At 43.0% G+C, this 27,859-nt stretch overlaps 1 protein-coding gene across 1 annotated transcript; it reads left to right on the top strand.

The window, feature by feature from the left end:
* The first annotated feature begins 261 nt into the window (after positions 1-261).
* Positions 262-27,853, top strand: CHRNA3 (cholinergic receptor nicotinic alpha 3 subunit). Its single transcript, XM_074236315.1, has 6 exons — positions 262-322; positions 4,020-4,159; positions 4,267-4,311; positions 13,425-13,534; positions 18,548-19,559; positions 27,688-27,853. Exons 1-6 carry the CDS (start codon positions 262-264, stop codon positions 27,814-27,816), a joined length of 1,497 nt encoding a protein of 498 aa, XP_074092416.1. The 3' UTR covers positions 27,817-27,853.
* Positions 27,854-27,859: the final 6 nt, after the last annotated feature.

A 27,859-nucleotide genomic window follows, 5' to 3' on the forward strand; every position in this document is an offset into this window, starting at 1 on the left:
CCCCCTTTCCTCATCTTTCCTCCCTTCCCTTCCTCCTACTTCCCCCTCCTCCCCCCTTTCTCCTTTCTCTCCCTCCCTCCCTTAGGAAGCGGGGGGCTGAGGGTGTCGTGGGCTGGGGGGGCTCTAGAGCCCCGCCTGGGGAGGGCGGGGCTGGGCGGGGCTGGGCGGGGCTGGGCGGGGCGCGCAAGACTGTAGGCTCTCGGGGCGGGCGGCCCTGGAGGACAGCAGGTGCAGACGAACCCACGGACCAGGGAGCGGGCCATGGCCGCGGGCGGCGCGGGGCTGGGCTGCCTCCTGGCCGGCCTGGCCTTCCTGCTCACAGGTGGGTGAGTCTCGGGCCCCGGGCGGTCCCCCGCCTTCCTGACCCGACCGCTCCAACCCAGGGCTTAGGGGGCAGGAGGGGGGGGGGACCTGGGGGCCAGGAAAAGGTCCGGCTGAGCCCCATCCTGGCCGCCCGGGAAGAAGGCAGGACTTTTACTTAGGTAGGGGGGCCTGGGCCCCCACGGTCCTTGTAGACGTCGAGCTTTAGTGAGGAACCCCGAAGTCCAAGAGCACCCTCTGCTACCCGCCTGGCCCCTCCAGTCTTCAGGCAATGGGGCCCCCCGATCTTCCCGACTCAGTTCATTCTCGGGGGGCGCTGAATCGCTAGGAAGGTCCCCCCTTCCCAGCACCTCCGCTGCTGCCTCCCTAATCTTGTTCCCACTTGGACCCTCAGAGACTTGAAGAAGAAGAAAACTGACCCTCTTTCCTGGAACAGTCTTTCCGACCTTGGACGATCAGTTAAAACTGATCCGTCCCTGGAACATCGATGGCAAGAACCCGGGGCTGCCTTTCTCTTTCCTTCCCGGCACCCAGAGTAGATGCTTAGTTGCGGACTGACTTTGCACCCACACAGTCCCCCCTAAAAGACCTGGATTGCAATACTGAAATATTGGAGGATACTACGCTGTGGGTGAGGGGAGCGGAGGGAGACTGAGGCAGAGAGACACAGACAGACCGAGACAGAGAGACGAGCCGATTCGCGCCTCTTGTCCCTCCCGCCCCCTTGCTGGCCAGGGCTGCAGAGGGTCTTCCCTCCGGCCTCACCTGCCTGCAGCTTGCACTTCAGGCCCCGACCTTCTGCAGGATCAGGACCAGGGACAGCAGATCCTTGTGGAAGAGTCCGGTGACGGCTAGGCGGCCCCCAGGGCCTGGCTTGGGCTCTCTTCTTATTGCCCTTCTGTCCCGAAGGGGTCTCGTTTATTCCCTCCGTCACAGTTGCCACTCCTGTGTAGGTACCCCTCCCCCATCCTCATCTTCACCCCCAACCTCCTAGCCTGCATTTCCAGCTGCCCATTACACATTTCTGCTTCAATGTTCTGCTGGTAGCAAAATCTTATACTTGATTCCATGTTCTCTGTTTCTCGATTTCTGTTTCTTTATCCCTTCTGTAACTTAAGATCAAAATATTGGAGTCCTTTCTGATTCTTTGCCATTTCTCACCCCTCAGTCTAATCCGCGCCCATTTTCGCAGCATCTCCCTGCCTGTTATGTTCTATACAGCACCACTCCAGCCAGGTCCTTCTCCCCAGATGCCTGCTCTACTTACCTACTTACACTCTTTACTGGGTCTCTCTCCATCCAATTTCTTCCCCCTCTAATCTGTCCTTTCTACGGCTCCCAAAGTCATCTGCCTAATGTATAAGTCTGACCGAATCATCATTCCTCTCCTCAAAAGTCTATCACGCCTTCTCACCCTCTAATGAATAAACATAAACTCATGGTCTTGGTATTGAGAGCCCCCCCCCCAGTCTGGTTCCCATTTTCTTTGCCCATCCCCAAACTTTATATTATGTAACTTGACTGCTCTCTATTCTTTTGCTGCCCTCTCCTATCTCTGTTTTTTTTTTTCCACACAGTTCCCCAGGCCTAAAATGAATTCCCTTCCCATGATCTTGCATCTCCATTTCTCAAAGCCTTCTCCTTCCCTCAGAGCCAGCTTGGGCTGGCTTCCTCTGTCCTTAAAACTTCTCCTCCTGACATCCTAAAGCTCTAAGGAAATCTGAGTTATTGCCAGATCATTATCACTCTCCTCAGACCCCCAAACCCATCCCATTCCCAGTGAAAGTAAAGCCCCAGTCCCAAACTCTTGACTATGCATTAATGGTTCAAGATCCTGTGGTGCCCTGAATATTGCAGCTTCCTTTAGCATCATAAAGTAAAAGCATGTGAACTCTGTAAACCAGAAGCCCTAGGTTCAAATTCTGGCTCCTTTCTGTCTGACTTTAGGCAAATTGTTTAACTTCTCTGGCCCTCAGCTTCCTCCTTTGTAAAATAAGAGGGTTAAACCAGACCTCTAAGGTCTAATCAATAATCATTTCACCAAGACGGATTGCAACTCATTTGTAACACAGTCTTCCAGAACTGCTTTAGAAGAGTTAAGTGATTTGTCTATAGTCACCTAGCTAAAAAATCCAGGTGCAATACTGGAACCCAGGTCTTTTAACTCAAACTCCAGCACTCTGTCTTCCACACTGCCTCTCTTACTCAGCTCACATTTAACAAAGATTTGTTCAGTTAAATAATAGTCATTCAACTAAATTCAGTGTTATTGATAAAGATCCCAAATAATTTAGACACACAGAATTAAAATTTTTAGAATGGAAGGTACCCTAAAGACCACTTAGCCCAAACTCTTCATTTTTACAGATAAGGAAACTTAGAAAGGTTAAGGGACTTTACTGGATCACATAGAAAATGAGTGGCAGAGTTAAAACTTGGAACCCAGATCTCTTGAATTCTAGCCCTTAACTTTACCCTAAATCATTAGGATAGTTTATGAATAACAATTACTATTATAATTTTTATTAGGAAATCACTATACATTCCCAAGAACTCCTGCCTCTAATGTCCCTTCCAGTTCTGACTATCTGTGCTTTTTATGTGATTCATCAAAAACTGACCACAAATCTCAGTTTTTTGGCTACCTGAAGAAAAGATAAGTGGGTGGGTGGTCAGTGACTTGTAAATGAGCAAATATAAGCATATCTTCATGGAACTTCAGAGCCTGCAGAAGGAAAAGCAGAGGTCAACTATGCCAAACCTGGATTGGACCTCTTTCCCACTGCCTTGAAAAGTGTCCATCTAGACTCTACTGGATGACCTCCAATGAGGTGGGACATCGCTCCCTTCCAAGACAGCCAATTCTACTTTAAGAAGTTTTCCTTTCATCAAAATTCATATCATTTAACCTTTATAATTGCATCCTTTGCTCCTTTATCTATCCTTGAGGACCAAAGAGAAGGAAGTTAATTCCTTTCCTCACTGGTAATTTTTCAAATACTTGAAGAGAATATCAATTTCTTACTAAGTCCTTTTCAGAATAAACAATCCTAGTTCTTAAACTGCTTTTTATGTGCCATAGATCCCAGTACCTTGGCCACCCCAGTTACTTCCCCCTTAGGATGCCTTCCAGCCTTCCTACAAAGTGGCATCCAGAACTGAACATGAGTCTTTCAGGTGTTGTCTGGCCACAGCAGAGAGCATTTCTTCCATTATGAGCACCGCCTCTCATATTCAATCCCATTAGCCTACATGTAGCTGTTCATGTTGTGCTGTTGATTCATACTAAGATTTGCTGTTATTGTTCAGTCATGTCTGACTCTTCCTGACCCCATTTGGAGTTTTCTTGGCAAAGATACTGGAGTCGCTTTCCATTTCCTCCTCTAGCTCATTTTAGAGAAGAGGAAACTGAGGTAAACAGGGTTAAGGGACTTGTCTATAGGGCATCTAGCTTGTAAGTGTCTGAGACAGGATTTAAAGTCAATTTAAAGTCAATACAAGATGAGACTTCCTGACTCCAGACCAGGCACTCTAACTGGACCATTTAGCTGACCCATATTGAGCTTGCAGGTCATTAAAACTTCCAGATCCTTTTCTTGTAAACTGCTGGTTAGTTCTCTCTCCCCTCTCTAAACGCTGAGCAACAGTAGTTGAACCCAAAAGGGAAACTGTTATACCCAGAATGTTCCTCTCCACAGGGGCTGGAGGCTCTGATGCAGAACATCGCCTGTTCGACCAGCTGTTTAAAGGCTATAATGAGATCATCCGGCCAGTGGCCAATGTGTCTGACCCGGTCATCATCCACTTTGAGGTGTCCATGTCCCAACTGGTAAAAGTGGTGAGTCTGGGCAGTGACTTGATTTCTAAAAGGGATGAATAAGGACAAGAGCTTTCCATGGTCAATACAAATTCAGGATTTTTCTTTTTTTTAAATCACTTGACTAGGATGAAGTTAACCAGATTATGGAGACCAACCTCTGGCTGAAACATGTGAGTTACCAATTAGTTGGCACATCAATTTTACTGGGAATCTTCTACATGGCCATCCCTGTCTTAGGCAACATTATGGGAGAGAAAAAGAGAACAACTTTAAGGGTCTCATCTTATCTGAGGGGAAAGGATAAGACAGTGAACTAAAGTGCTAAATAAATAATGGGCAATAGTCCATAATTTCAAGGCGCTCAAAGGCTAATGGAGGAAGCAACACACAGACAACTTAATACAAATAAGATAAATAGAAGATAGATTGAAGACCATTCATTGAGAGAAGACATTTGCATTGGGGGGGGGGGGTTTGCTTGGATACTCCCACTAAGTGTAGAGACTGGCTCATTCTACTTAGAGATTGCTCTCAGGGTTAGGGAGTTCCTCATTAGACTCAGACAAAACCCCCCAGTTTGGAATGTTAATGTTTAGTTAGAAGAGGGAGGGCTAGAGTAATTACAAACTTGTAGAAGAAGCTGTGACTGGAGTGGGTTCTAAAGGATTGTCCAGACATGGAGGAATGTGGCCAGAATAAGCAAAACTGTGTAAAAGCAAGGATGAATGTGGCAATCAGTGGGGTAGGTGCGAGTGAGATCATGAGAGGATATGTTTACTCTGTGACTTGAGAATCAAAATCAATTAATCAAGAAATGTTTTCAAGACACCCACTATATGTCAGAGGTTTTGGCATATGGATCAGCTCAATCGATCAATTTGCATAGATTAAAAGCCCTATTATGTGCACATAGCTAGGACCAGGTCAATGCTTACCGAGGGGGGTGGCTAGGTGGGTTAGTGGATAAAGCACCGGCCCTGGAGTACCTGGGTTCAAATCTGGTCTCAGACACTTAATAATTACATAGCTATGTGACCTTGGGCAAGCCACTTAACCCCATTTGCCTTGCAAAAAAAAAAACCTGAAAAAAATGCTTACTGAGGTAGATATGTTGGTAGCCATCTTTTGGGCATTCAGTGATCTCTAGCCCTGTTATCCACCAAAGGCTACCTGCCTTCCGCTATCAGCAATGGCAAAGGACAGGATAGGAAAGGATGTAACCTAAATGATCATGAGAGTCCACAAATGGTGATTCAGCTTGGGTATGTATTCAAACAACATTTAATCAATATCTAGTATGTTGACAACCTTGTGGAAGTGATACTGGAATGAATAAGACAATCCTCACCTTCTTGGAGCTTGTAATTGTACTTAAAGATTTTATTTATTTTGAGTTTTACAATTTTTCCCCAATCTTACTTCCCTCCCCCCACCCCCCACAGAAGGCAATTTGCTAATCTTTACATTATTGCCATGGTATACATTGATCCAAATTGAATGTGATGAGAGAGAAATCATATCCTTAAGGAAGAAACATAAAGTAAAAGAGATAGCAAGATCAAATAATAAGATAGCAGGTTTTTTCCCTAAATTAAAGGTAATAGTCCTTGGTCTTTGTTCAAACTCCACAGTTGTTTCTCTGGATACAGATGGAATTCTCCATTGCAGACAGCCCTAAATTTTCCCTGATTGTTGCCCTGATGGAATGAGCAAGTCCATCAAGGTTGATCATCACCCCCATGTTGCTGTTAGGGTGTACAATGTTCTTCTGGTTCTGCTCATCTCACTCAGCATCAGTTCATGCAAATCCCTCCAGGCTTCCCTGAATTCCCATTCCTCCTGGTTTCTAATAGAACAATAATGTTCCATGATGTACATATACCACAGTTTATTAAGCCATTCCCCAACTGAAGGACATTCACTGATTTCCAATTCTTTGCCACCACAAACAGGACCACTATGAATATTTTTGTATGTGATGTGTTTAACCTTTTTCATCATGTCTTCAGGGTATAGACCCAGTAGTGGTATTGCTGGATCAAAGGGTATGCATATTTTTGTTGCCCTTTGGGTATAGTTCCAAATTGTTCTCCAGAAAGGTTGGATGAGTTCACAGCTTGGAGCTTGTAATTGGATGGAGGTGGGAAGATTCTGTAGTTTGTGTTGCTGCCTAAATCTGTTGGAGACAATGTATGAACAGAAAAGATTCCTCCAGAAAGAGATGTCTGGGTGGACAGACCTCTGGAATGCCCTCTAACCTTAGCATTTCCACTTAGATTTTATAGTCATCCACTGCTTTGCATAATGACTGGCACATAGTAGGCATTTAATAAAACCTTATTGGCTTGACTTGACTAATCCTAAAACAAATGACAAAATTCTCCTGCAAAGTTGAACAAAGGGATGTAGTTTAAGATCAGGGGGTTCTGAGTTAGGGTAATAACAACGCATCCTGGAAGAAAATAGTTTCTTGAAGACAGCTTGACTGTACTTTCAATAGAATCCAAGTGCACAAGAAGAGATTTCTTTTAACTGAATTAAACAAAAACATTTCTATTCTTAAAGAATAAGTCTCTTAGTTTCAAGATCAGGGTCCCTGCAATTAATTAAAGATCCTCTATTTGAGGAAAATAGATTGAGTCTTTGATTCAATCCAAGGTCTTCAGAAAACTAAGGAATCATTATAAAATTGCCTTGATTTGTTTACAACCAGATGAGATCTTAGTACTCTGGACATCCATACAGCCTTTCCAGGAGGTTTAGACGTGACAAAAATTGGTGCGAGATGATGAACGATGTGATAGGGTCCCAAGAGAGGTGCCAGCTGGCGATCTGTAAAGGGAGAGAACATTTCCAAATGGGCAGATCAGGGACAGCTTCCAGGAGAAAGATACATTTGCATTGTCTCCGAAAGGGTGGGTGTTCAACAAGTTGGGGTGAGGGAAACGCAGATCATTTTCAAATGGAGGGAATAAGAAGATGGGAACCATGACTTTAAGTAAGAAGATCCAAAGGAAAACATTTGAATTGAAATGCCTAGTTCTTTCCTACCTCAGGGTCTTTGTCCATGCAGTTGTCTGGCTGGGAATGCCCTCCCTTCCTTTGCCTATGAAAATTCTCCCTCTCCCCCAATTATTAAAAGCCAGTTCAAAAGTCATCTCCTCCAGGAAATTTTCCCTGATCCTTTCTACTTTCACCTGAAGCTCAGTAGCAACCTGTATTATCCTTCTCTAATGTGTATCTCTCTAATTCAGTTCCTAGAATGTAGGCTCCCTGAAGGCAGGGATTTTGTCTTATATAAATGTCCTATCTCCCTCAGTAATGTATGGCAAAAAAAATAGGGACAGGAAAAACTAGACCTGGGATTTCAATGATCTAGGGAAAATTGAGGTAACGTCCTTCATCGAAGCAGGTTCGCACCTTCCAATTATAGGCTGTTGCCCAGAGCCTGAGAGGTTAAGAGACTTACCCATAGTCAGGATGAGAAAGAAGCAGATTTTCTTAGCTCTAACCACTAACCCATATAGCCTTTTAAGGAACAAGGTACACACAGTGAACATTAGCTCAATCAATCAGTCAACCAAAATTCATTAAGTGGTTATTGTGTCATTGAGGATATAAAGAAAGTGGAAACCCTAATCCCTGCCCTCAAGAGGTTTCCATTCTATAGGATCTTTACTTTGCACTTCCTTTGTCAAGGAGGGAAGGTAAAGGGACCTTTATACTCTAGCTGCACAGATATTCTAAAATTCCTGCTTTTGTCCAGAAACAAGATGTTTTGGAAGAATGTCTTGCCATAGGGGCTGGGCATTCATCTCTCCCTTGGTCAATGCTGACATCTAGTGGCAACATCTTGGTTTGCTTTGGGGGTACAAAGTCTATAAATCTCAAGCTACAGATTCAGGGGTGTCTTGATCTAAACACAGTGGATGTGATCCTATAAAAAGTTCATTAGGAACCTGAATCTTGGCTTTTAAAATATAAGGTTAAATCAATGCTATTTTTTAAAATTGTCATTGTCTCTTTTCCTATGTCTTTCACCCTCCAATTCTCAATAGAACTTTTTTTTAGGAAAAAAAAGTGCAGTTTTGTGTCAGCTCACAGTACAAGCCAACCCATTGGCTCTGTCTGTCTAGCAATGTCTATCTCATTCAGCACCTTGGGCCCACCACCATGCTGTGATCTGGGAAGGGTGTTTCACAGGTGGTTCTCTGAAGTGCTAGGTCATTGCACTAATCAGAGTTTGGGGTCTTTCTAGATTGTTTCCCTTGGCATCATGCAAATTGCATCATCAAGCAAATTCCTAGAGCTGGATGAGATTTCAGAGACCAATTTCTTCATTTTACTGATGGGGAAACTGAGTCACAGGGAAGGAACGTGACTTGTTTAAATTGGCACAGGTCATAATCATCCCAGAAGTGATTTGAACCTGGGTTCTCCAGTTTCTTCCTGCCTCCTTAACTCTGCATCAGTTCATAGAAGTCTTCCCAAGTTTCTCTTCATTTCAGTTCTTTCCCACTAACTCGTATCATGCCACATGGGGCTGCTTCGCATCCTGACCCAGCCTTATGTCACAGGAAAGGCAGATGAAGACCAGGAGATCAGGGTTCCAACTCTACCAAGTCTCTCATCAAGGACAGTCTGTTGCTTCTTTTAAACCTCAGTTTCCTCTTATGAAGAAATGAGATTATACCAAATAAGCTTCATGGGAAACTCCTTCACATTCTGAAATCCTATTTATAGTCATCCATTCTTCCCAATAGTTCTGGTTTGTGAGCCAATATGGCAATTTTTATCAGGAAGATCTGATGTTTTAAAGGCAGGCTGAGCAAATCTTTCTATAATGGGACTAGGTGCCCTGGTCTCTCTTTTCTGAAAATTTAGCATACCTACATTGGGGTGGATTATAACAAGGCTGGAAGGGACCTGGAGGCTTCTAGGCTAAAACCCTCACCTTACAGAGGGGAGAGAGAGAGAGAGAGAGGGGAAGTGACTTGCCCAAAGTCACATGGAGTAGTAAGAATCAGAAGTGAGTTTTGAATCTAGGACCTGGAACTTCAGAGCTAATGCTCTTTTCACTCTACCACACTGGGGCTTGGGAAGGAGGACCCTGATGGGTCCCCTCCTGCCTGAACTCTTGCAGTAGCCAGTCTCTCTCCCTCCACTCAAGTTGAAAATGTCATCTTTGAAAAGTACAGGTTTGACCATATTCACCCCACACCCTCATTACAATAAACTCCAGGGGCTCCCTATCACCTCTTGGTCTCCAGTGTCATTCATAGCCTCCCTTCCTCCTTTCCAGTATTCTTACACTGCCCCCCACCTCCTTTGCCTGAACTGTTCTCCCTCCTCATCTCTGCCTCCTTCTCTGACTGCCTTCAGGTCCCAATTAAAATCCCATCTTCTCCAGGAAGCCTTTGCCAATTGCTTCCTCCTCACTATTTCCAATTTAGTCTGTACAGACTTCAGACATATTTGTCTCTCCCATTAGATTGTGAGCTCCTTGTGAGTTATCTTTTGCTTTTCTTTGTATCCCCCCAGTGTTTAGGATTCCCAAGCCCATAGTAGGTGCTTAATAAATATTTGTTGACTGACCAGTTGGCCATTTAATCAAAAGTTGTTGAGGAGAGGAGGCAGCAGTGGCAGTGGGGTAGAGGAAAGAACATTTGATAAGATGGAGGTGAGGAAAGAAGGCAGTTCATGCAGGGAAACACCAATACAAAAGCATTGATTTGGGAGATCCAAGTTCTAGTGCCGGCTCTATCATTAACTCAGTTTGCAATGCATCATGGGAGGCTCTGCTTCCCCATCTGTCATTTGAAGGAATTAGATCTGATGATCTCAAAGGTTCCTTTTCCCTGTCTGTATTCTTCTGTGTTCCATGTTGGAAGGGTCCTTCTGCTAAAGACATTTCTCAGTTTATCCACTACTGTTCTTTGTTCATTGTTCTCAGGACCCCTCCAACTTATATATCCCGTGTTCTCCATTCTGAGAGCTTTTTCAGGCAGAACATTCTATGTTATGAGAATACTTCCAGCCAGCATAGTCTAGCTTCTCCATTCCAAGAGTCCTTCCAGGCAGAACAACCTATGTTCTGAGGACACTTCCAGCCAGAATTTTCTACATTCTACATTCTACATTCTAAGGTCCCTTCAAGCAGCACATTCTATGACCTAAGGATATTTCCAGTCAGAATATTCTATGGTCTACATTCTTAGAGGTCTTCCAGGAAGGACATCTTATGTTCTAGGGACACTTCCAGTCAGAATAATCTATGTTCTATGTTCTAAGAGCCCTTCCAGGAAGGACATCCTATGTTCTATGGATACTTCCAATCAGAAGATTCTAGAGTCTGCATTCTAAGAGCTCTTCCAGACAGGACAGTCTATGTTCTAAGCATGCCTTCTATACTCTATAAGTAGGATTAGAAGTCCCACCTTTGGCCTTCTTACTCATGAACCATGGAAGGAACAATTCTAAAACAGTTCCTTATGGGGACACCTAGATGACATCCAGCAAAGGAAATGATGATAACCAAAAATCATCAGAACTTCATCAAGAACAAGATATACCAGTCAAACCTTATTTCCTTTTTTGATAGGGTTTCCAATCTGGTAGACAATGGAAATACTATAGATAAAGTTTACCCATATTTTAGAGAAAAACCTTTTTGATGAAGATGTCTTGTCATGTTGAAGAGAAGGTAGAGAGATGAGAACTAGGTAGCAATCCATCTAGGATTCAGAGTTGACTAACTGGTCAAATACAATGTAAGTAAGGCAAAAGGTCTCCAGTTGAGTGTCTTAGGGCTCTGTTGTTGGTCTGTGAGGTCTCCCATTTTTGTCAATGACTTGGATAAGGGTCTAGGTGGCATGCTGATTGGATAGGCAGGCGACCCAAATCTGGAGGAATAGTTAGCCTGCTAGACAGCAGAATCAGGATGCCACAGGGTCTTGCCAGTCTAGAGCAATGAACTGAATCCAATAAGATAAAATTCAGTAGCGACACACGCCATCTTACGTTTGAGTAGGAAAACATGAACCACATGAGTATGAGAAGGAGGAAGCAGATTTAGACAAAGTTGTTCCAAACAGATTTCAGAGTTTTAGTAGATGTCAAACTCAGTGAGAGGCAGTGGTGTGGTGGGGGCAACCCCCTCCTCCCAAAGCTTATGCAATCTTGGACTTCATTAAAAGGGGTAGAATTTCCAGGATGAGGGAAGTATCAATGTCATTGTCCTCTGCTCTCATCACGCCTCATTTAGAATACTGTGATCATATCTGTGTGCCATGTTAAGAAGGACATTGATGGGGCAGCTAGGTGGCACAGTGGATAAAGCACTGGCCCTGGAGTCAGGAGAGTCAGGAGTACCTGGGTTCAGATCCGGCCTCAGACACTTAATAATGACCTAGCTGTGTGGCCTTGGGCAAGCCACTTAACCCCATTGCCTTGCAAAAACCTAAAAAAAAAGGACATTGATAAACTGATGAATGACCAGAAGAGTCCAGTAGGATAGTGAAGGGCTCAAGTAGTGAAAGCAGGAGTTCTGATCCTGGGATCTACAAATTTGTTTTGGAAAAAAAATATTTTTAACTATATGTCACTGTAATTAGTTTCCTTCCTCTATGTTGCATTTTATGAATTTAAAAACATTCTGAGAAGTATCCATAGATTTTATCAGACCATCAATGGAGTATGTGACATAAAAACATTAAGAACCCTTGGGTTAAAGGAGATTTTATTGTTAGCTCAGGGAAGAAGGGAATCTGACTGTTCCATAAAGTTTGTCATGTGGAGGAGTCAGATTGGTTCTATCTAGCTGTCAGGGCAGAACCTGAATGGATCAGTGGGTGAAAGTTGAAGATTTATGAGCAGCTAGATGGTACAGTGGATAGGGCACTGGCCCTGGAGTCAAGAGGACCTGAGTTCAAATGTAGCCTCAGACACTTGCTACTTATGTGTGACTTTGGGCAAGTCACTTAACCCATTATCCCACAAAAACCAAATTTTTTTAAAAAAGTTGCAGATTTAGCCTCTGTGTGAGAAAAAAAAAACTCCCTAATGAGGAGAGCTGATCCAAAGGAGAATGGGTTACTTGAGGGATGAGATGTTCTCCCTCCTTGGAGATCTTCCAGCAAAGGTTGGATGACCATTTGTCAGGGATATTGTGAGTGGGATTTTTTTTATATGTGAGTTTAACTAAATGGCCACTGAGGTCCCTTCCATTTCAAAATTCTTAATCTTGAGTTCTTTCTCCCCATTAGGTGTTTCTGAGTGAAAAGGTTCAGCCTGAAGCCTCTGGCTATTTTGGGGAAACAGGGTCAATCCTACATAGCCCTGTTCTCCTTCCTGTTGCCACAAAGAGATCTTTTGAAATAATAGCCATATAGCCAGGAGACAGGGCGATTTATCCTCCTTAGATTAAGGGCAGTAACATCAGAGTTCATAAATACTCCCTCTAGGGAGGACACTGCCCAGAGCCTCTGTCAAACAAGAAATACTGGCCTGACTTACCAGTGACCCCTCTGGGCCAGGCCAGGACCCAATTGTCCCCGTATTCTCCCAGGCTTTCTAGATTGTAACCATAGGGCAGATGTGTCCTTTGTCAACCAGACCGTCAAAGCCTGGGGTCTCCTAGAGGATGTTTTAGGGAGTTGTTCTTTTGAGGAGCACCAAAAGATAAGCAAATACAAAGAATGAAATGGTCCTTATTCTCAAGGAATTGACATTTTAATGGGGGGAAGAACAAGACATAAATATATATATATATATATATATATATATATATATATATAAAATATATATGATATATGATATACAATATATGATATAGATATATGATATACAATATATAATATATAAACAAGCATAATGAGCATGCAAATATATGCAAATCAGTTGTTTGGCAAATTAGTCTTCCACACCATTTGGGACAGAAGTTTCTAGGAGAAGGGACCAGGAAAGTCTTCATGAGGATGAGTCTTGAAGGGAAAAAGGGATTCTAGGAGATGGAGATGAGGAGGGGATACATTCCAAGGGTGGAGGACCCTGCAAGCAAAGTCGTGGAGGTGGGAGATGATACTGAGTCAGACCAAAGACATCCATGTGGGGATAATAGCAGCAGCAGTATGAAAGAGGAAGGGAGGGAAGGTAGCACTCAGGTAATGTTAAGGTGGGAGTGGAGGGTTCCCAGTCAAACTCAATATCAGGAAAGTCCCTATGGCAGAAGAAGACCCCAAAGGAACACCATTATTTTCATTGCTATCTCTCTCCTTTGTCTCAGATCTGGAATGACTACAAGCTGAAGTGGAATCCAGCTGACTATGATGGGGCCGAGTTCATGCGTGTGCCTTCTCAGAAAATATGGAAACCTGACATCGTGCTCTATAATAAGTAAGGGTGCTGGGGTCAGGAAGCATAGATTTAGAACTGGGGATGAGGCTCAGAGATCATTGAGGACCACCTCTCACTTTACAGATAAGGAGACTGAGGCTCGGGTGATTTGGCAAAAGCAGGTTTTGAATCCAGGTCCTTTGATGCCAAATTTAGAAATTTGTGTGTGTGTGTGCGGGGGGCAGTGATCCAATTTTTCCTAGTCTTTGAATCAATCAGGCAGTAGGTCTTCATACAATGCCTTCTACGAGGTGAAGCCTAATGGAGTGGATCCCTGCCACCCCAACCTGGGGCTGTGGGTGCCTGCAGCTCTCAAGAAGTACAGCCCAGTTACCCTGACTCCCTCAGAAGGCCATCCTCCTCTGAGTCCACAGCTCTATGGAGCAGGAGAATCAGGGTCTAAGGAAGGGGTTCAGGACCCCCAGAGACCTGAACGGGACATGGTTCTGGGGCCATGGCCAAGTCACATGGATTCCAGTGGCCAGAGACTTGAGTTTGAATCCCTGGGCATTCTCTGTCTCTGTCTGTCTCTGTCTCTGTCTCTGTCTCTGTCTCTGTCTCTGTCTCTGTCTCTCTCTCTCTCTCTCTCTCTCTCTCTCTCTCTCTCTCTCTGTCTCTCTCTCCTCTCTTCCCCTCTCTTTTTCCCTCCCTCCCTCCCTCCCTCCCTCCCTCCTCTCCCAAGTCAATGTTCTCAACACTTCCTACATTGAATAGCTGTGTGGCTCCAGGTAGATCACTCAGACTCTCTGAGCCTTGGTGCACTCATCTGTAAAATGGGAGTAAATCATATCAGCAGATGCTACTCACAGACTTGTGGTAAGGCGCAAATGACACAGTGTAGGTGAAAGAACTACACTGGGGACATAGTAGGTGTTTTATGCACATACCCATAGAGGTATATCCATGATCTATCTATACCTACTGTGTATATGTGTATATATGTGGATATGTGCATACATGTATATTGTGAATACACTTCTATAAATACACACATGTTCATGAATACCAACATATCTTCATACATTCCTATATCTATATCTACCCCTCAATCTCTCAGACAATTCTTTTTTTTTTAAGGTTTTTTGGCAAGGCAAATGGGGTTAAGTGGCTTGCCCAAGGCCATACAGCTAGGTCATTATTAAGTGTCTGAGTCTGGATTTGAACCCAGTTACTCCTGACTCCAGGGCTGGTGCTTTATCCATTGTGCCACCTAGCTGCTCCCAGACAATTCTTTAATACATAAAATAAAAATATCAAATGCAAGAGCATCTAGGTGGCACAATGGTTAGGGCACCAACCCTGGAGTCAGGAGGACCTGAGTTTAAAGCCAGCCCCAAACACTTATTAGCTGTGTGACCCTGGGTAAGTCACTTAACTCTAATCACCTTATCCCCTCCCCCCCAAAGAAAGAAAGACTATAAAACCACCTGCACTGGTGAAGGAAACTATATGTGAACACACACAGCATATATGTATATAGCAGGTATGCATGCATGTGTGTCTATACACATAGTCATGAACACATACACATAAATAGCAACAGATACCACACACACAGGATGTCCCAAAAGTCTTAGTGCCATTTTAAACTTGAGTCGAACCCCACTGGACATCCGCATGTCTGTGTGTATAACTAGTTTCCAAATTTAGAAAGTGATTTATGTGGTTGATCTCATTGAAGGGTCACAACCCCCCAGGATAGAAGGAACTGATAGAGTGAGGTGACCTCTGAAGTCTCTACCAGTTCCATAGGTGCGTGTGTCTGTATATAGATATATGTGCTTATATGTATACGCACACTGACACATATTTACATATGTGGGTCCACATGTATTTTACCCTAGATCCATGATTGTGCATGCACACACACACACACACACACACATAATTTTAACTGGGTTTTGGATTTCCCTGGTTTGGGCAATAACAATTGCAGATGATTCCAGCTTTCCATATTCTCACTGGGGACACAGAGAGAGATACTTATGTCAGGGTCATAAGTAAGAATATGTCAGAGTTTGAACTCATCTCCCTGATTCCAAGGTCAACTCTTAACATACTGTCTTTCTTAAAGTTCCCAATAAATGTTACTCAATATTATATTTTAAATGACAACTACACATCCATCATTATCCCCCGTCCCTGTCCTGCAAATTTCTTCTAACCTGCAATGGTTTAGAATTCCTTTTTAGTCCCTGGAAACTTAGAGAGAAATTTTGAATTCCAAGAAATCACAAGACTGAGTTGTATAGAGAGTCTTCTGAGAATTAGAGAATTCTGATTCCAGATCAGGATTGCCTTGGATAAGTCATTTTCCTTCCCTTCTGGGGTCTCAGTTTCTTCATCTGAGAAGTGAAGAGACTGGCCGACTCATTCTGGCACAGACAATTCAGAGCATGACCCTGCTGCAGCTCAGAGGGCACTCTAGACGTTCAATGGGGAGCTGGACTCCATGACTTACCAAAACGCCTCTGGTTCTGAATCATAAGGTCACATTCTGCATTTAAAGATGTAAGGGATCAGGGCAGCTAGGTGGCACAGTGGATAGAGCACCAGCCCTGCAGTCAGGATGACCTGAGTTCAAATCGGGCTTCAGACACTTAATTACCTAGCTGTGTAGCCTTGGGCAAGCCACTTAACCCCATTGCCTTGCAAAAATCTAACAGAAAAAAAAATATGTAAGGGATCTAAGAGACCAACTCATATAATCCCTCATTTTAAAGATAAGGAAACTGAGGTTAGAGAGGCTAATTTACCTGCCCATCGTCACACCACTAGTGTCAGAAGCAATATTTGAACCCAGGTCATTCTGAAGCTCTGACATTTATGAAATGTGTGACCCTGAGTCAGTCACTTAACCTTTCTGAGCCTGAAGATTCTGAATAATTGACCCAATTTCTCTTCTCCACATCTGTTCCTTGGCTATAACAAACCATGAAACCACCTACTCAGGTCTAGAAGTTTCTAATTCTCATCAGGGAATCCCAGACTGTTTGGTGTAGCCAAGTCCATAGAGCCACCCAGTCAGCCTCTGTCCATGGTTCACAAAAGAAAGTTTGGTCTGAAATAGTCCAATGAGTTTCTCCCAAAAGGAAGACTTGACTTTGTTTCCTGAGCATTTTGAGTTCTTCCATCTGGCTCTTGTCACCAGAAGAAGGTGAGGCCCCTGGGGCAGAGAGGACATAGTTCTTTAAGACTGGTATTGCCTCCATCCGGGCCAGAGCAGCCTCAGTGGACAAGCCACAGCCCAAACAGACAAGACCCAGAGGAAGTCTGGGATGTGGGTCCTAGGATCCTAGACTGCCAGGAGGAAGGAGTCTTATAGACCATCTAGTCTAACCCCTTCTTTGATATAGGAGGAAACTGAGGCTAAGAGAGGTTGATACCCAAATTACATAAGTTGTCATTATCAGATAGTGGATTTGAACCCAAGTCCTGTGACCCCAGACTTTCCCAGACCATTCTTGAGTTTAAAGGAAAATTTTGGAACAGAATCAGTAAGCGTGTTTTCACACCCCCCAAAAAAAAAATCACTGTCTGTGACCTGAATTTTAAAAGCATGCTTAATTTCACATTTCATATTTTAGAGAACGAAATAGTCCAGTTTCTTACAGAATACTCAATAGGATCACTTGGAAGACCAGGACCCAGAGAACATGTTTTCGGGAGAAGTATAATAATCTGATCTCTTCATTTTTCTTTTTTTCTTTTTTGCAAGGAAATGGGATTAAGTGACTTGCCCAAGGCCACACAGCTAGGTAATTATTAAGTGTCTCAGGTACTCCTGACTCCAGGGTTGATGCTCTATCTACTGCTCCATCTAGCTGCCCCTGCTCTTCATTTTTCAAAAGAAGAAACTGTGGCCCAGAGAGAAGTCAGTGGCAGAGAGGGAAACTGCAAGCTGGGGTCCCAACTCCCAAAATAATGCCCTTTCCACTACACCACAGTGAGAAGAGGCCAGCTTAATAGCGCTCAGGAAACAGTACCAATGAGAGGCAAAAACTACCAAGAGCTCCCTGGATATCTAGCTAGCGATAACAACAATCTCACTATTAGACACCATTTCACATCTCCACAATTGCATTAAAGTTCGCAAAACGCTATGTATATTTTCTCATTTCGACCTCAGAATTGTTGTAGGACATAGGTTCTATGTCCACTCCCATTTTGTAGATGGGAAAACCGAGGCCTAAAAAGATGAAGTGACTTGCCCAAGTCCAACAAATGACCCCCCAAAGACCTGCCATTCTACCACATCTCTATTGCTTTGAATAGTGGGGGTTTCCCTATAGTAATGAGTTTATCTCTTTGATCAATAAAACAATCATTTATTTATTTAAGTCCCTATTACGTGCCAGACACTGTGTTGGACCTTAGGACACAAGGAGAAAATGAAACAGTTCTTACCTTCAGGGAGCTTGCATTCTATTTGGGGGAAGCAACATATAAATAAAAACAAAACATATCTAAAATAAACACAATTCCCTGATTTCTTAAGAGAATGCAGATTGACTTTTTTCCCAATGATATTGGGTATCATTTTGTTTTGAGTATCATTTATGTATGTTGTTGTTAAGTTATTTCTGTCAGGTCTAACTCTTTGTGATCCCAATTGGGGTTTTCTTGGTAGAAGGTTGGTAGAAGCACTGGCCCTGGAGTCAGGAGGACCTGAGTTCAAATCCAGACTCAGCCACTTAACAATTACCTAGCTGTGTGGCCTTGGTAGAATCCACTAGAGTGGATTGTCATTTCCTTCTCTAGTTCATTTTACAGAAGAGGAAGCTGAGACAAACAGGGTTTAGTGACTTGCCCAGGGTCACACAGCTAGGAAATGTCTGAGGTCAGATTTGAACTCAGGAAGTCTACCTGACTCTAGGTTGGGCATTCTAGTTGGTCCTATTTTTTTTCTAAAAGTATTCAATAAAATATTTGTTCAAAATTAAAATAAATAAAATTTGGTTGAGAGGCTGAAACACATCATGATTCCTTCCTGTATTCTTTTTGTCCTTACAGTGCAGTTGGGGATTTCCAGGTTGATGACAAGACCAAGGCCTTGTTAAAATACACAGGAGAAGTCACCTGGATTCCTCCTGCCATCTTTAAGAGTTCATGCAAAATCGATGTAACTTATTTCCCATTTGATTACCAAAACTGCACCATGAAGTTTGGTTCCTGGTCCTACGATAAAGCTAAAATCGACTTGGTCCTGATTGGTTCCTCTATGAACCTCAAGGACTACTGGGAGAGTGGTGAATGGGCCATTATCAATGCCCCAGGGTACAAGCATGATATCAAGTACAATTGCTGTGAAGAGATTTACCCCGACATCACTTACTCTCTCTATATTAGGCGCCTGCCTTTGTTTTACACCATCAACATGATCATTCCCTGCCTTCTGATTTCTTTTCTGACTGTGCTGGTGTTCTATCTGCCTTCTGACTGTGGGGAGAAAGTGACCCTGTGCATCTCCGTCCTCTTGTCCCTGACGGTATTCCTCTTGGTGATCACTGAAACCATCCCTTCCACATCTCTGGTCATTCCCCTGATCGGAGAGTACCTCCTGTTCACCATGATTTTTGTCACCCTCTCTATTGTCATCACCGTCTTTGTTCTCAACGTACACTACCGCACACCCAAGACTCATACCATGCCCCAGTGGGTGAAGACCATTTTCCTGAACTGGCTGCCCAAAATCATGTTCATGGCCAGACCAGCGAGCAGTGAAGAGGCGTTTCAGAAGTCCAGGCCCTTCTCCAGGGCTGAGCTCTCCAATCTCAACTGCTTCAGGGGTTCAGAGGCTAAATGCTGCAAGGGGGGCTCAACCTGCCAAGATGGGGCATGTGGCATCTGCCGCCACCAGAGGGTCAAGCTCTCCAACCTGAGCTCCAACCTTCCACGGAGCTCCAGCTCAGAATCTGTGGATGCTCTGCTTTCCTTCTCCGTTCTGTCCCCAGAAATGAAAGATGCGGTCGAGAGTGTCAAATACATTGCTGAAAATATGAAGGCACAGAATGAGGCCAAGGAGGTAAGAGCCACCCTTGTGGTTTTTCCCCATCAGCAAGGTCTGTTAGCAATTTGTAGAGCGTAGGCACCATGAGGGCAGGGGATCCTCTTTTAAAAACTTTTACTATTCTCCTTTGCCCCATCTCATACAAGCTCTGAAAACAATGCTCTCCCTACATGTTAGGCATTTAATATATGAATGAATGAAAAAAATTGTTTATTAAGGACTTACAAGTAATACTAATGATAGAGGTTTCATTATGGATGTCAGCTTCTTCTTCTTGAGTCAAGTCTCATTCTTCATGACTCCATTTGGGATTTCTTTGATAGAAATACTGAAGGGGTTTTTGCCATTTCCTTCTCCAGCTCATTTTACAGATAAAGAAACTGAGACAAATAGGGTTAAGTGACTTGCCCAGGGTCACACGATTCATCTCTCTGATCCACAATTTTTTCACCTATACTATCATCCCTATTGTATAGCTAGTCAATGAGCATTTATTAAATGTTGACTATGGGGCAGATGGTGTGATGAGTGCAGAGAATGCGAAGTAAGACAAAAATGGTCATTTCCCTCAAAAATCTTATATTCTAATAGTCAAGTCAATGTGTAAATAATCGTGCTCATGTAAGCTATCTATGAGTAGATGGAAGGCATTAGCCACCTGTGGTAGACCGGGAAAATCTTTCTGGAATAGGTGATGTGGAGAGGAGTCTTGAGATGAGCCAGGAGGCAAAGAGAAAGGGGGCTGTGTGGAGACCAACCAGAATAAAGACATGGAGATAGAGCATTGCATACAAGGAACAGCCAGTTGAACGGGGTTGAGGGATCATAGAGTGGGGAACAGAGCAGAGTTAAATATAAGAAGATGGTCAGGATGGCTCTATTCCACAGAATTTTAAAAGTCAGACAGAGCCTGGAGGTAGGAAAAAGCCATCTGAGCTCATAGGAAGGGGTGGGAACATGGAAGAGACTTTCAAACTAACAGATTTAACATCTGGCTGCCAACACTCATTTTCCCCCCAGGCTGCCCAAGTCATTTCTGGTAATCACAAGATGTTTTTGTCTTCAAAATTAATTAGTTCAGCCTTAGGATACTTAATAACATAGAGGTGATTACTAGACTAATCCCTGTTTCTTTGCTCAATGTTCATAATGGATGGTTGTAATAATAAAAAAAAAAAAGTCTCCTGCAGGTTCTTTTGTTTGGGTGTGAAAATCAAAGAGACATCTATTAGAACCAAGGAGGTGAGAAGCTAATTAGGACTCTGTTTTTCTGAAGTATTAGCCACTAGTATTACTAATGTAGGGGGTGCTTTATTCCAATAAACCAACCCCAACTTATTCAGCCAATTTGTCGAATCATGAGTATTAAAGGTTACTCCCTTGACCAATCCAGGTAGGCCCCTTATCTGCAACTTCTGATGGATTGGTATGGAGGGTCATGCAGTTAATGTATATCAGAGTGGCACTTGAATCCAGAATTTCCTGGTTTTGAGATCAACTCTTTAACCATGACCCCATATCATCTTTCATAAAACACGGTTAAGAAATGCTTGAGGAATTGAAGTGAAGGAGCTTCAGCTAGTGACAGTGCCTCGTGTTTTTTTTTTTTCAAACCTGAATCAAAAGGAATTCTATTCAACACTGGTAGAAGAGATCTCCAGGACTCTCTTCAGAAAAGGCACAGGTCTTTGGCAAGAGAACTTTGAAGATCATCAGTGGAGCTCACCAGCTCATAAGTACCTTACATTTGTGGTGTTTTGTGGTTACAGAAAGTCACTGCCACCATATGGGAAAGGTAATCTTGTGATTCCCATTTTACAGATGAAGAAACAAATTTGAAAACCGTGGTGATAACCATTGGAATTGAGGCAGTGCAGCTAGACTAATAGAGCTTGGTCCTGGGTTCAGATCCCATCTCTTGACCCTTAGAAGCAGTGGGAAGGCATTACCTCTGATACCTAGCTAGCTAATTCACAGGATCATTGAGAGACTCAAATTGGGTTATGGACATGAAGACCTTTACTTTAACTGTGTTAGGTGGTCATCAGTCATTACTCCTACCCTGTTGGTCTAGGACATCTAAACACAGACACTATTTCATTTCTTTTGGTGGGGCAATGAGGTCAAATGACTTGCCTAAGGTCACACAGCTAGTAGGTATCAAGTGTCTGAGGCAGGATTTGAACTCAGGTCCTCCTGATTTCTGGCCTAGTGCTCCATTGCTTGAACCTTTTTCTAGAGAACCATGGTGCTCCTCCCACCCATCATAGAATGAAAACTCAGAGCTAGAAGCCACCTTATAAATATGTCCAGACCAGTCACTTTACTAACTGAGCCAGTTAGCTCCAAGATCACACAGTTCAGAGCTGAGATGGATTTAAATTCTGCCCTGACACCTCTGGTTGTGTGAGTCTGGGCAAGGCAAGTCACTTAACTTCTCATTGATCCAGGTCACTCTCAGACTAAATTTCAGAGCTTGTCACCTCACCAAAATACAAGGTTCAGTTTCAGTCATTTTTCTGTCACCTCTGAGACCCTAATTGGGGTTTTCTTGTCAGAGACACTGGAGCAGTTTGCCATTTCCTTCATCATTATATATTATATTATTGTAATTATTTTATATTATATAATTATATCATATTATATCATACATCATTATACAGAGATGGAAACTGAGGCAAACAGACTTGTCCAGGGTCTCACAGCTAGTGTCTAAGGCTAGATTTGAACTCAAGGACTAATACAAGATAAGCTTGTATTTGAGTTAGACGAGGAGAGTCAGAATTTGAACTCTGGATCTTGACTGCAAATCCTTCACCATTTAAGGGCACACCATCAAAAAACAGTTTTTAGAGCAAAAACTCCGGCCCTAGCAGGCGGCTAGGTAACACAGTAGATAGAGCACTGGCCTTGGAGTCAGGAATACCTGGGTTCAAATCCTAGCTCAGACACTTAATAATTACCTAGCTGTGTGGCCTTGGGCAAGCCACTTAACCCCATTGCCTTGAAAAAAATGTAAAAAACCCCCAAAACTCAGGCCCTTTACATATATATATATATATATATATATATATATATATATATATATATATAATTAAAGCAAATAATTAGGCCTTTGGAGCTATTGAGCCTGTAGGAGGGAGCAATGGAACTCATTGTGGGCCGATTGGAAAGCTCCTCTTTCATTGCACAACTAACTGAATCCCTCAGTGACATGTTGCTGCTGTTGGGATGTGACGGCTTCTTTAAATTCAGTGTTTCCTCCTCCGTCCCTGTCTTCTCCCCTGCCTTGTCTGAGCACGTAATTAAAGTACCGCTGACTTCCTCCTCTAATTTCAAGGGTTGAGTCAATGCAGGATTGGGACCAGTTAGGCGACTTCTCTCCAGGCTTCCATTTTACTCTCATTAATTACTATTTGTGGCTCTGGATCTGAGCCACTCAGCACAACCCTGACTTTTCTTAGACCTGTTTTCCCTTTGAATGTGAAGGTAGCACACTAATGAGAGGAAGGGAGAGAAGGAGATGATCTGGCTTTCAGCATGTCAGTGATCTTGCCATGGTCTGCTCCTACCATTTGAGGAGGAAGAGGACAGACTCCGTCCCCAGTTTTTGTTTATTGGGACCTGTTATATCCTTGGCTATCCCTGGAAACTAACTCAGGGGATCTTACCTGGGTTTCACATGGGATCCCTCTTGGGGATCTATGTATTGATTTTAGAAGAGTCTCTAAATTTATTTATTTATTCATTTATTCATTCATTTATTCATTTATTCATTCATTCATTCGTTTATTTGTTTGTTTGTTTATTTATTTTTAGGGGTTTTTTTGCAAGGCAAATGGGGTTAAGTGGCTTGCCCAAGGCCACACAGCTAGGTAATTATTAAGTGTCTGAGACCGGATTTGAACCCAGGTACTCCTGACTCCAGGGCCGGTGCTTTATCCACTGCACCACCTAGCCACCCCTAAATTTATTTTTAAAAAATATTTTGATTACTGTTATTTCAGTATAGCTGGCTTCTTTTGTAATACTCTGTATTTTTTCTTATTAATTCTGAGAAGGGGTCCAGAGGTGTCCCAGACTAACAAAGGAGAACATCACATCTAAAAAGATTCAGAACCCCAGTCCTGACCAGTCTAAGCCAGTACATGTTTTGTAACTTGGAGACCCTAAGAAGCTAGAGACTTGCCAGGGTCATGTAGCCCTGGGTTGGAGGGGATAGTTGTACTAAGATGCCTGGTCTCTGGAGATGGACTCTGTTTGCTGTGGCTCAGACAGCTTCCAGTTGGCATCTCAAAATGGCACCCTCCTGCCTATTCAGTTTTCTTCAACCTCCCTCTCCATGGGATCTGGGGCCAGGGCCACTGGCCTTGCTGCTCCTTGCCCTGAACTCTTTCTCTGTTCGTCTGGGACTTGGAATGCTCTCCCTCCTAGCTCCTCGGGCTTCCTTCAAGTCCTAGCAGGAATCCTACCTTCCCCAGGAAGCCTTTCTCAATCCCCCTTGATGGTGGTGCCTTTTCTTTTGATTATCTTCCATTTATCCTGTCTATATCTATCTGTTTATATCTTGTGTCCCCCATTAGACTGAAGATAGGGACTGTTCTTTTTATCTTCAGTCCTTAGCATAGTGCCTACATTTAGAAGCTGTATAATAAATGCTCATTGATTGGAGAAAAATGGTAAACTTTGAGAGATTTCAACTGAATGACATAGAAGAGTTCCAGAGTCCACATTCATGGTGCAGTTGGAGCTAGCTTTGGAGCCAGGGGACATGGATTCTAATCCTGGTTCTGCTGACCATTTCTAGGTGACCACCGGCTAGTTAATTAACCACTCAAGGCTTCAGTTTCTTCATCTGCAAAAGAAAGGTGTTAAGATGAGGTGACCTTTGAGGTCCCTTCCAGCTCCAAACCAGTTATCCTGAGGTCACTGAATCAATGTCATCCCTTTCCTTTCCTCCATTCATAAGATCCAGATTTGAGGCTCTGTCACTTAGCACTTCTCTGAGCCTCAGTATTCTCACCAAAATATGGGGTGATACTGATACTAGCCCATTGAGTCATTTCAAGGAAGGTGTTTTGTGTGAGGGAGCTGCAGTCAAAGAATCTGAGATGGAGGTTCTCTGTTATTTTTTCTTCTAGAAGATGAATCATAAAGATATGAGTATGTGATATTTAGAATGAAAAGAGAGTCTTTACAGGCCTTTTTAAGTATTTCTAATATTTAATTGAAAAGAAAACAATTCTAAGTTTATCTAATTCATTTTGGTTTCAGATTAGAGTTGAAATGTCTAATCTAGACATGTTGGCTTGTCTAATGAAGGCTCCTCATGGGAAATTTGGAGAGCCGTTAAATCCCATAGGACAGATGAGAAGGAGAGGGTGAAGCTGCCCCACCTATGAGAGAACTAGTTAACATTCTTGTTGGGTCTGGAGGATAGAGGATGGGTCACTGACTACAGAATAATTCAATTTGACAGACGTGTTTACAATCCTATACATGCAAATAAATATATATGTAAATATATGCATACATGGATAAGAGCATGTTTATTGATTTTTTTTGTCTTCATATAATGATCATTTCTGGAGGTGGGGGGGGGGAAATAAACTAAACCATTTTCCTCCTCACTCCAGACTGAACCCTCCCTTTGGTAAAAATAGAACAAATAGTTAAGCTGCAGTATTTCATAGAGTGTTGGCATTTGACTCCTAGGAGCCCTCCAACTGGACTTCCCTGAACAGAGAGGCAACCTTCATTTACTGTCCTCTAGCATGATCGTTGCTTTTTTAAAAATTACTCAGTAGAAGCCATAAATTATACAACCATCCCTCGTCTCTCTCCTGATCTTCAGTCTCACATCGCCACATCGCTGCCTTTTGAATATCCTGAATTGAATGTACCAAAGTGTCTCGATCTCAGCCTGAGCCAAACAGAACTCGTCTGTTTTAAAGAGGCAACTAGATGCTTCAGTGGTTAGAGCACTAGACCTGATGTCAGGAAGACCTGAGTTCAAATCAGACCTCAGACACTAACTGGATGAACCTGAGCAAGTCACTTAAATCTCTGTTTGCCTCAGTTTTCCCAACTTTAAATGGGATTAATGTAGTTCCTATTTTCCAGGATTGATTTTAGTGAGCATCAAATGAGATATTTGTTAATATATAAATGCTATCCCATGAGCCCTTCTCACTTCCCAATTTCCTTATTATTCCCCAGGGCACTGTCACCCAGTCACAATAGAAGTGTTATCCTCAATTCCTCACTCTCATGCACCTCATGTAGCCTAGCTATTGCCAAATCATATTGGTTCCACCTTCCAGATATCTCCTGGATGCCCCTCCTTGTTTCTGCTAACACAGCTATCACCCTGGCAGACCTCAGCACCTCTCCCTTGGACTGTTGCAATACCCTAATTGTTCTTACATCAAGGTCCTTCCCTGCTCCAGTCCATCCCATTCAGCTACTGAAGTGCTTTCAGATGTTTTCAGTAGATTCCAAAGTCTCCCTATTGCCCAGGATCAAACACAAAGTTCTTTGTTTGGCATTTAAAGAACTTTGTGTTTGATCCTTCCAGAGCCCACCTACTTTGAGTCTTTGTGTATCTTCCTCCCCTCCCCGACTATGGTCCAGCTATACTGCTCCATTCCCTATCATTCGTGCCAATGCCCCATCTCCTATTTCCATGCCTTTGTTCAAGGCAGGAAAACTCTCTCCCGTCACCTTCTCCTCTTAGCTTTCCTGGCTTCTGTCAAGGCTAAGTGAGAACATCACCTCCTCCAGGAGACCTCATCTGGTCCCTCCCCTGTTCGAGTTTCTCCTGTGAGACAGCTTTCTTTTCTGTTCTCTTCTAGGCATTTACCTGTTGCCTTCTCCATTAGAATAGGAGCTCCTCGAAGAGAGAGCTTCTTTAGCTTAATAAATATTTGTTGACTAGGTGGAAATGTTCCTAAAAGGAAATATTTCTTCTTTTGAAAAATATCTTTTCTATCACCTTCAATTCTGAATGTGCTCCAGATCTTCCCTAGCCAGCAAGCCATTCCATCATTTCAGCTTGATAAAGAAAAAGAAAAGCAATTTAAAAAGCCCAACAAATATATTAACCATGTCTGACAATAGATAACAATATCCTCCACCTACAGTCTCTCACCTCTTGAAAAGATGAAAGGGAGGTCGATGTTCTCAACCCTTCTCCAGGGCCAAATTTTATCACTATAATGACCCAGCTTTCCTGTTTCCTAACATTGCTTCTTAATAAATCTTCTGCTGTCTATGGATCCCTATGCTCCTATTTTACACTTTATAGTTAGTATAGCTAAATCATAATTCTGGCCTTCGTGAAGCTTACAGTCTAGAGTGGGATGTGGCAAATATTTAAATACCAATATAAAATGATTGACGCATGACCACTGCCTAGGGTACAGGAGCAATATCCTAACCCCTACCCCCCCAGGCAAGTTAGACTAGTCTTTTCCTTAAAAGTCATTGAGACTTGGTTGTCTCTGGTGACTAGAGGTGACCGCTGACATCACCTCCTCATCACCTGAGTACAAAGCAACCAGGAGGGGAGGCTGGTGTTTGGCTGGTGGATCATGATGGCTATACCTTAGGCAAGAGAACTGCTCGGCTGAATCAACTTGAGCTGACTTCAATGCCTTTCCTTGCTCCTGTCATAAGTAGTAAACCTCTTTTTTCTTATCTGCTCTTAACAATGATTTTTGAGTATTATATTTTATAGTATATAAAAGTAGATAAGTGTCAGGAAGACACTTGCTAAGATCCTGGGCAAGTCACCTATCCACTGTCTGCCTCAATTTCCTCATCCGTAAAACGAGCTAACCTCAGAGTCTAGCACCCAAGGTTGCTTCAAGGACTGAATGAGATAGCTTCTATAGCAAACCTTAAATTGCTAAGTAAATACTAATTATTATACTGAACCTATATGTCTAGGACCTGGCCTAGGTCAGGCCCAATCCAGAACAAGGAACAAAATGCTAAATGTGGCCCAATGGGGAAAAGTCATGACCAGCTGGGGAAAGGGAGATCAAAGAGAGCTCATGGGAGGAGGGGACATTTTATATCTTCAATTTGGAGGTCAAATTGAGTTTCTTTTAATCTTTATATTTGCACTTGTGTTTTTCAGATTCAAGATGACTGGAAATATGTTGCTATGGTCATTGATCGCATTTTCCTGTGGGTCTTCATTCTGGTTTGTATTTTAGGAACAGCAGGGTTGTTCTTGCAACCTCTGATGACCGGAGATGAAGTGTAGCCACGGGTGACATCGATCAGCAAAGCCAAAATTCAACTTGCTG

Source organism: Macrotis lagotis, chromosome 4 (genome assembly GCF_037893015.1).
Source record: "Macrotis lagotis isolate mMagLag1 chromosome 4, bilby.v1.9.chrom.fasta, whole genome shotgun sequence".
Lineage (NCBI taxonomy): Eukaryota > Metazoa > Chordata > Mammalia > Peramelemorphia > Peramelidae > Macrotis > Macrotis lagotis.

Coding starts and splice junctions, on each gene's coding strand:
- CHRNA3 (XM_074236315.1), top strand. CDS start 262: ATGGCCGCGGGCGGCGCGGGGCTGGGCTGCCTCCTGGCCGGCCTGGCC. Junction 4,160..4,266: donor TGTCCCAACTGGTAAAAGTG/GTGAGTCTGGGC, acceptor TCACTTGACTAG/GATGAAGTTAACCAGATTAT. Junction 19,560..27,687: donor CACAGAATGAGGCCAAGGAG/GTAAGAGCCACC, acceptor TGTGTTTTTCAG/ATTCAAGATGACTGGAAATA.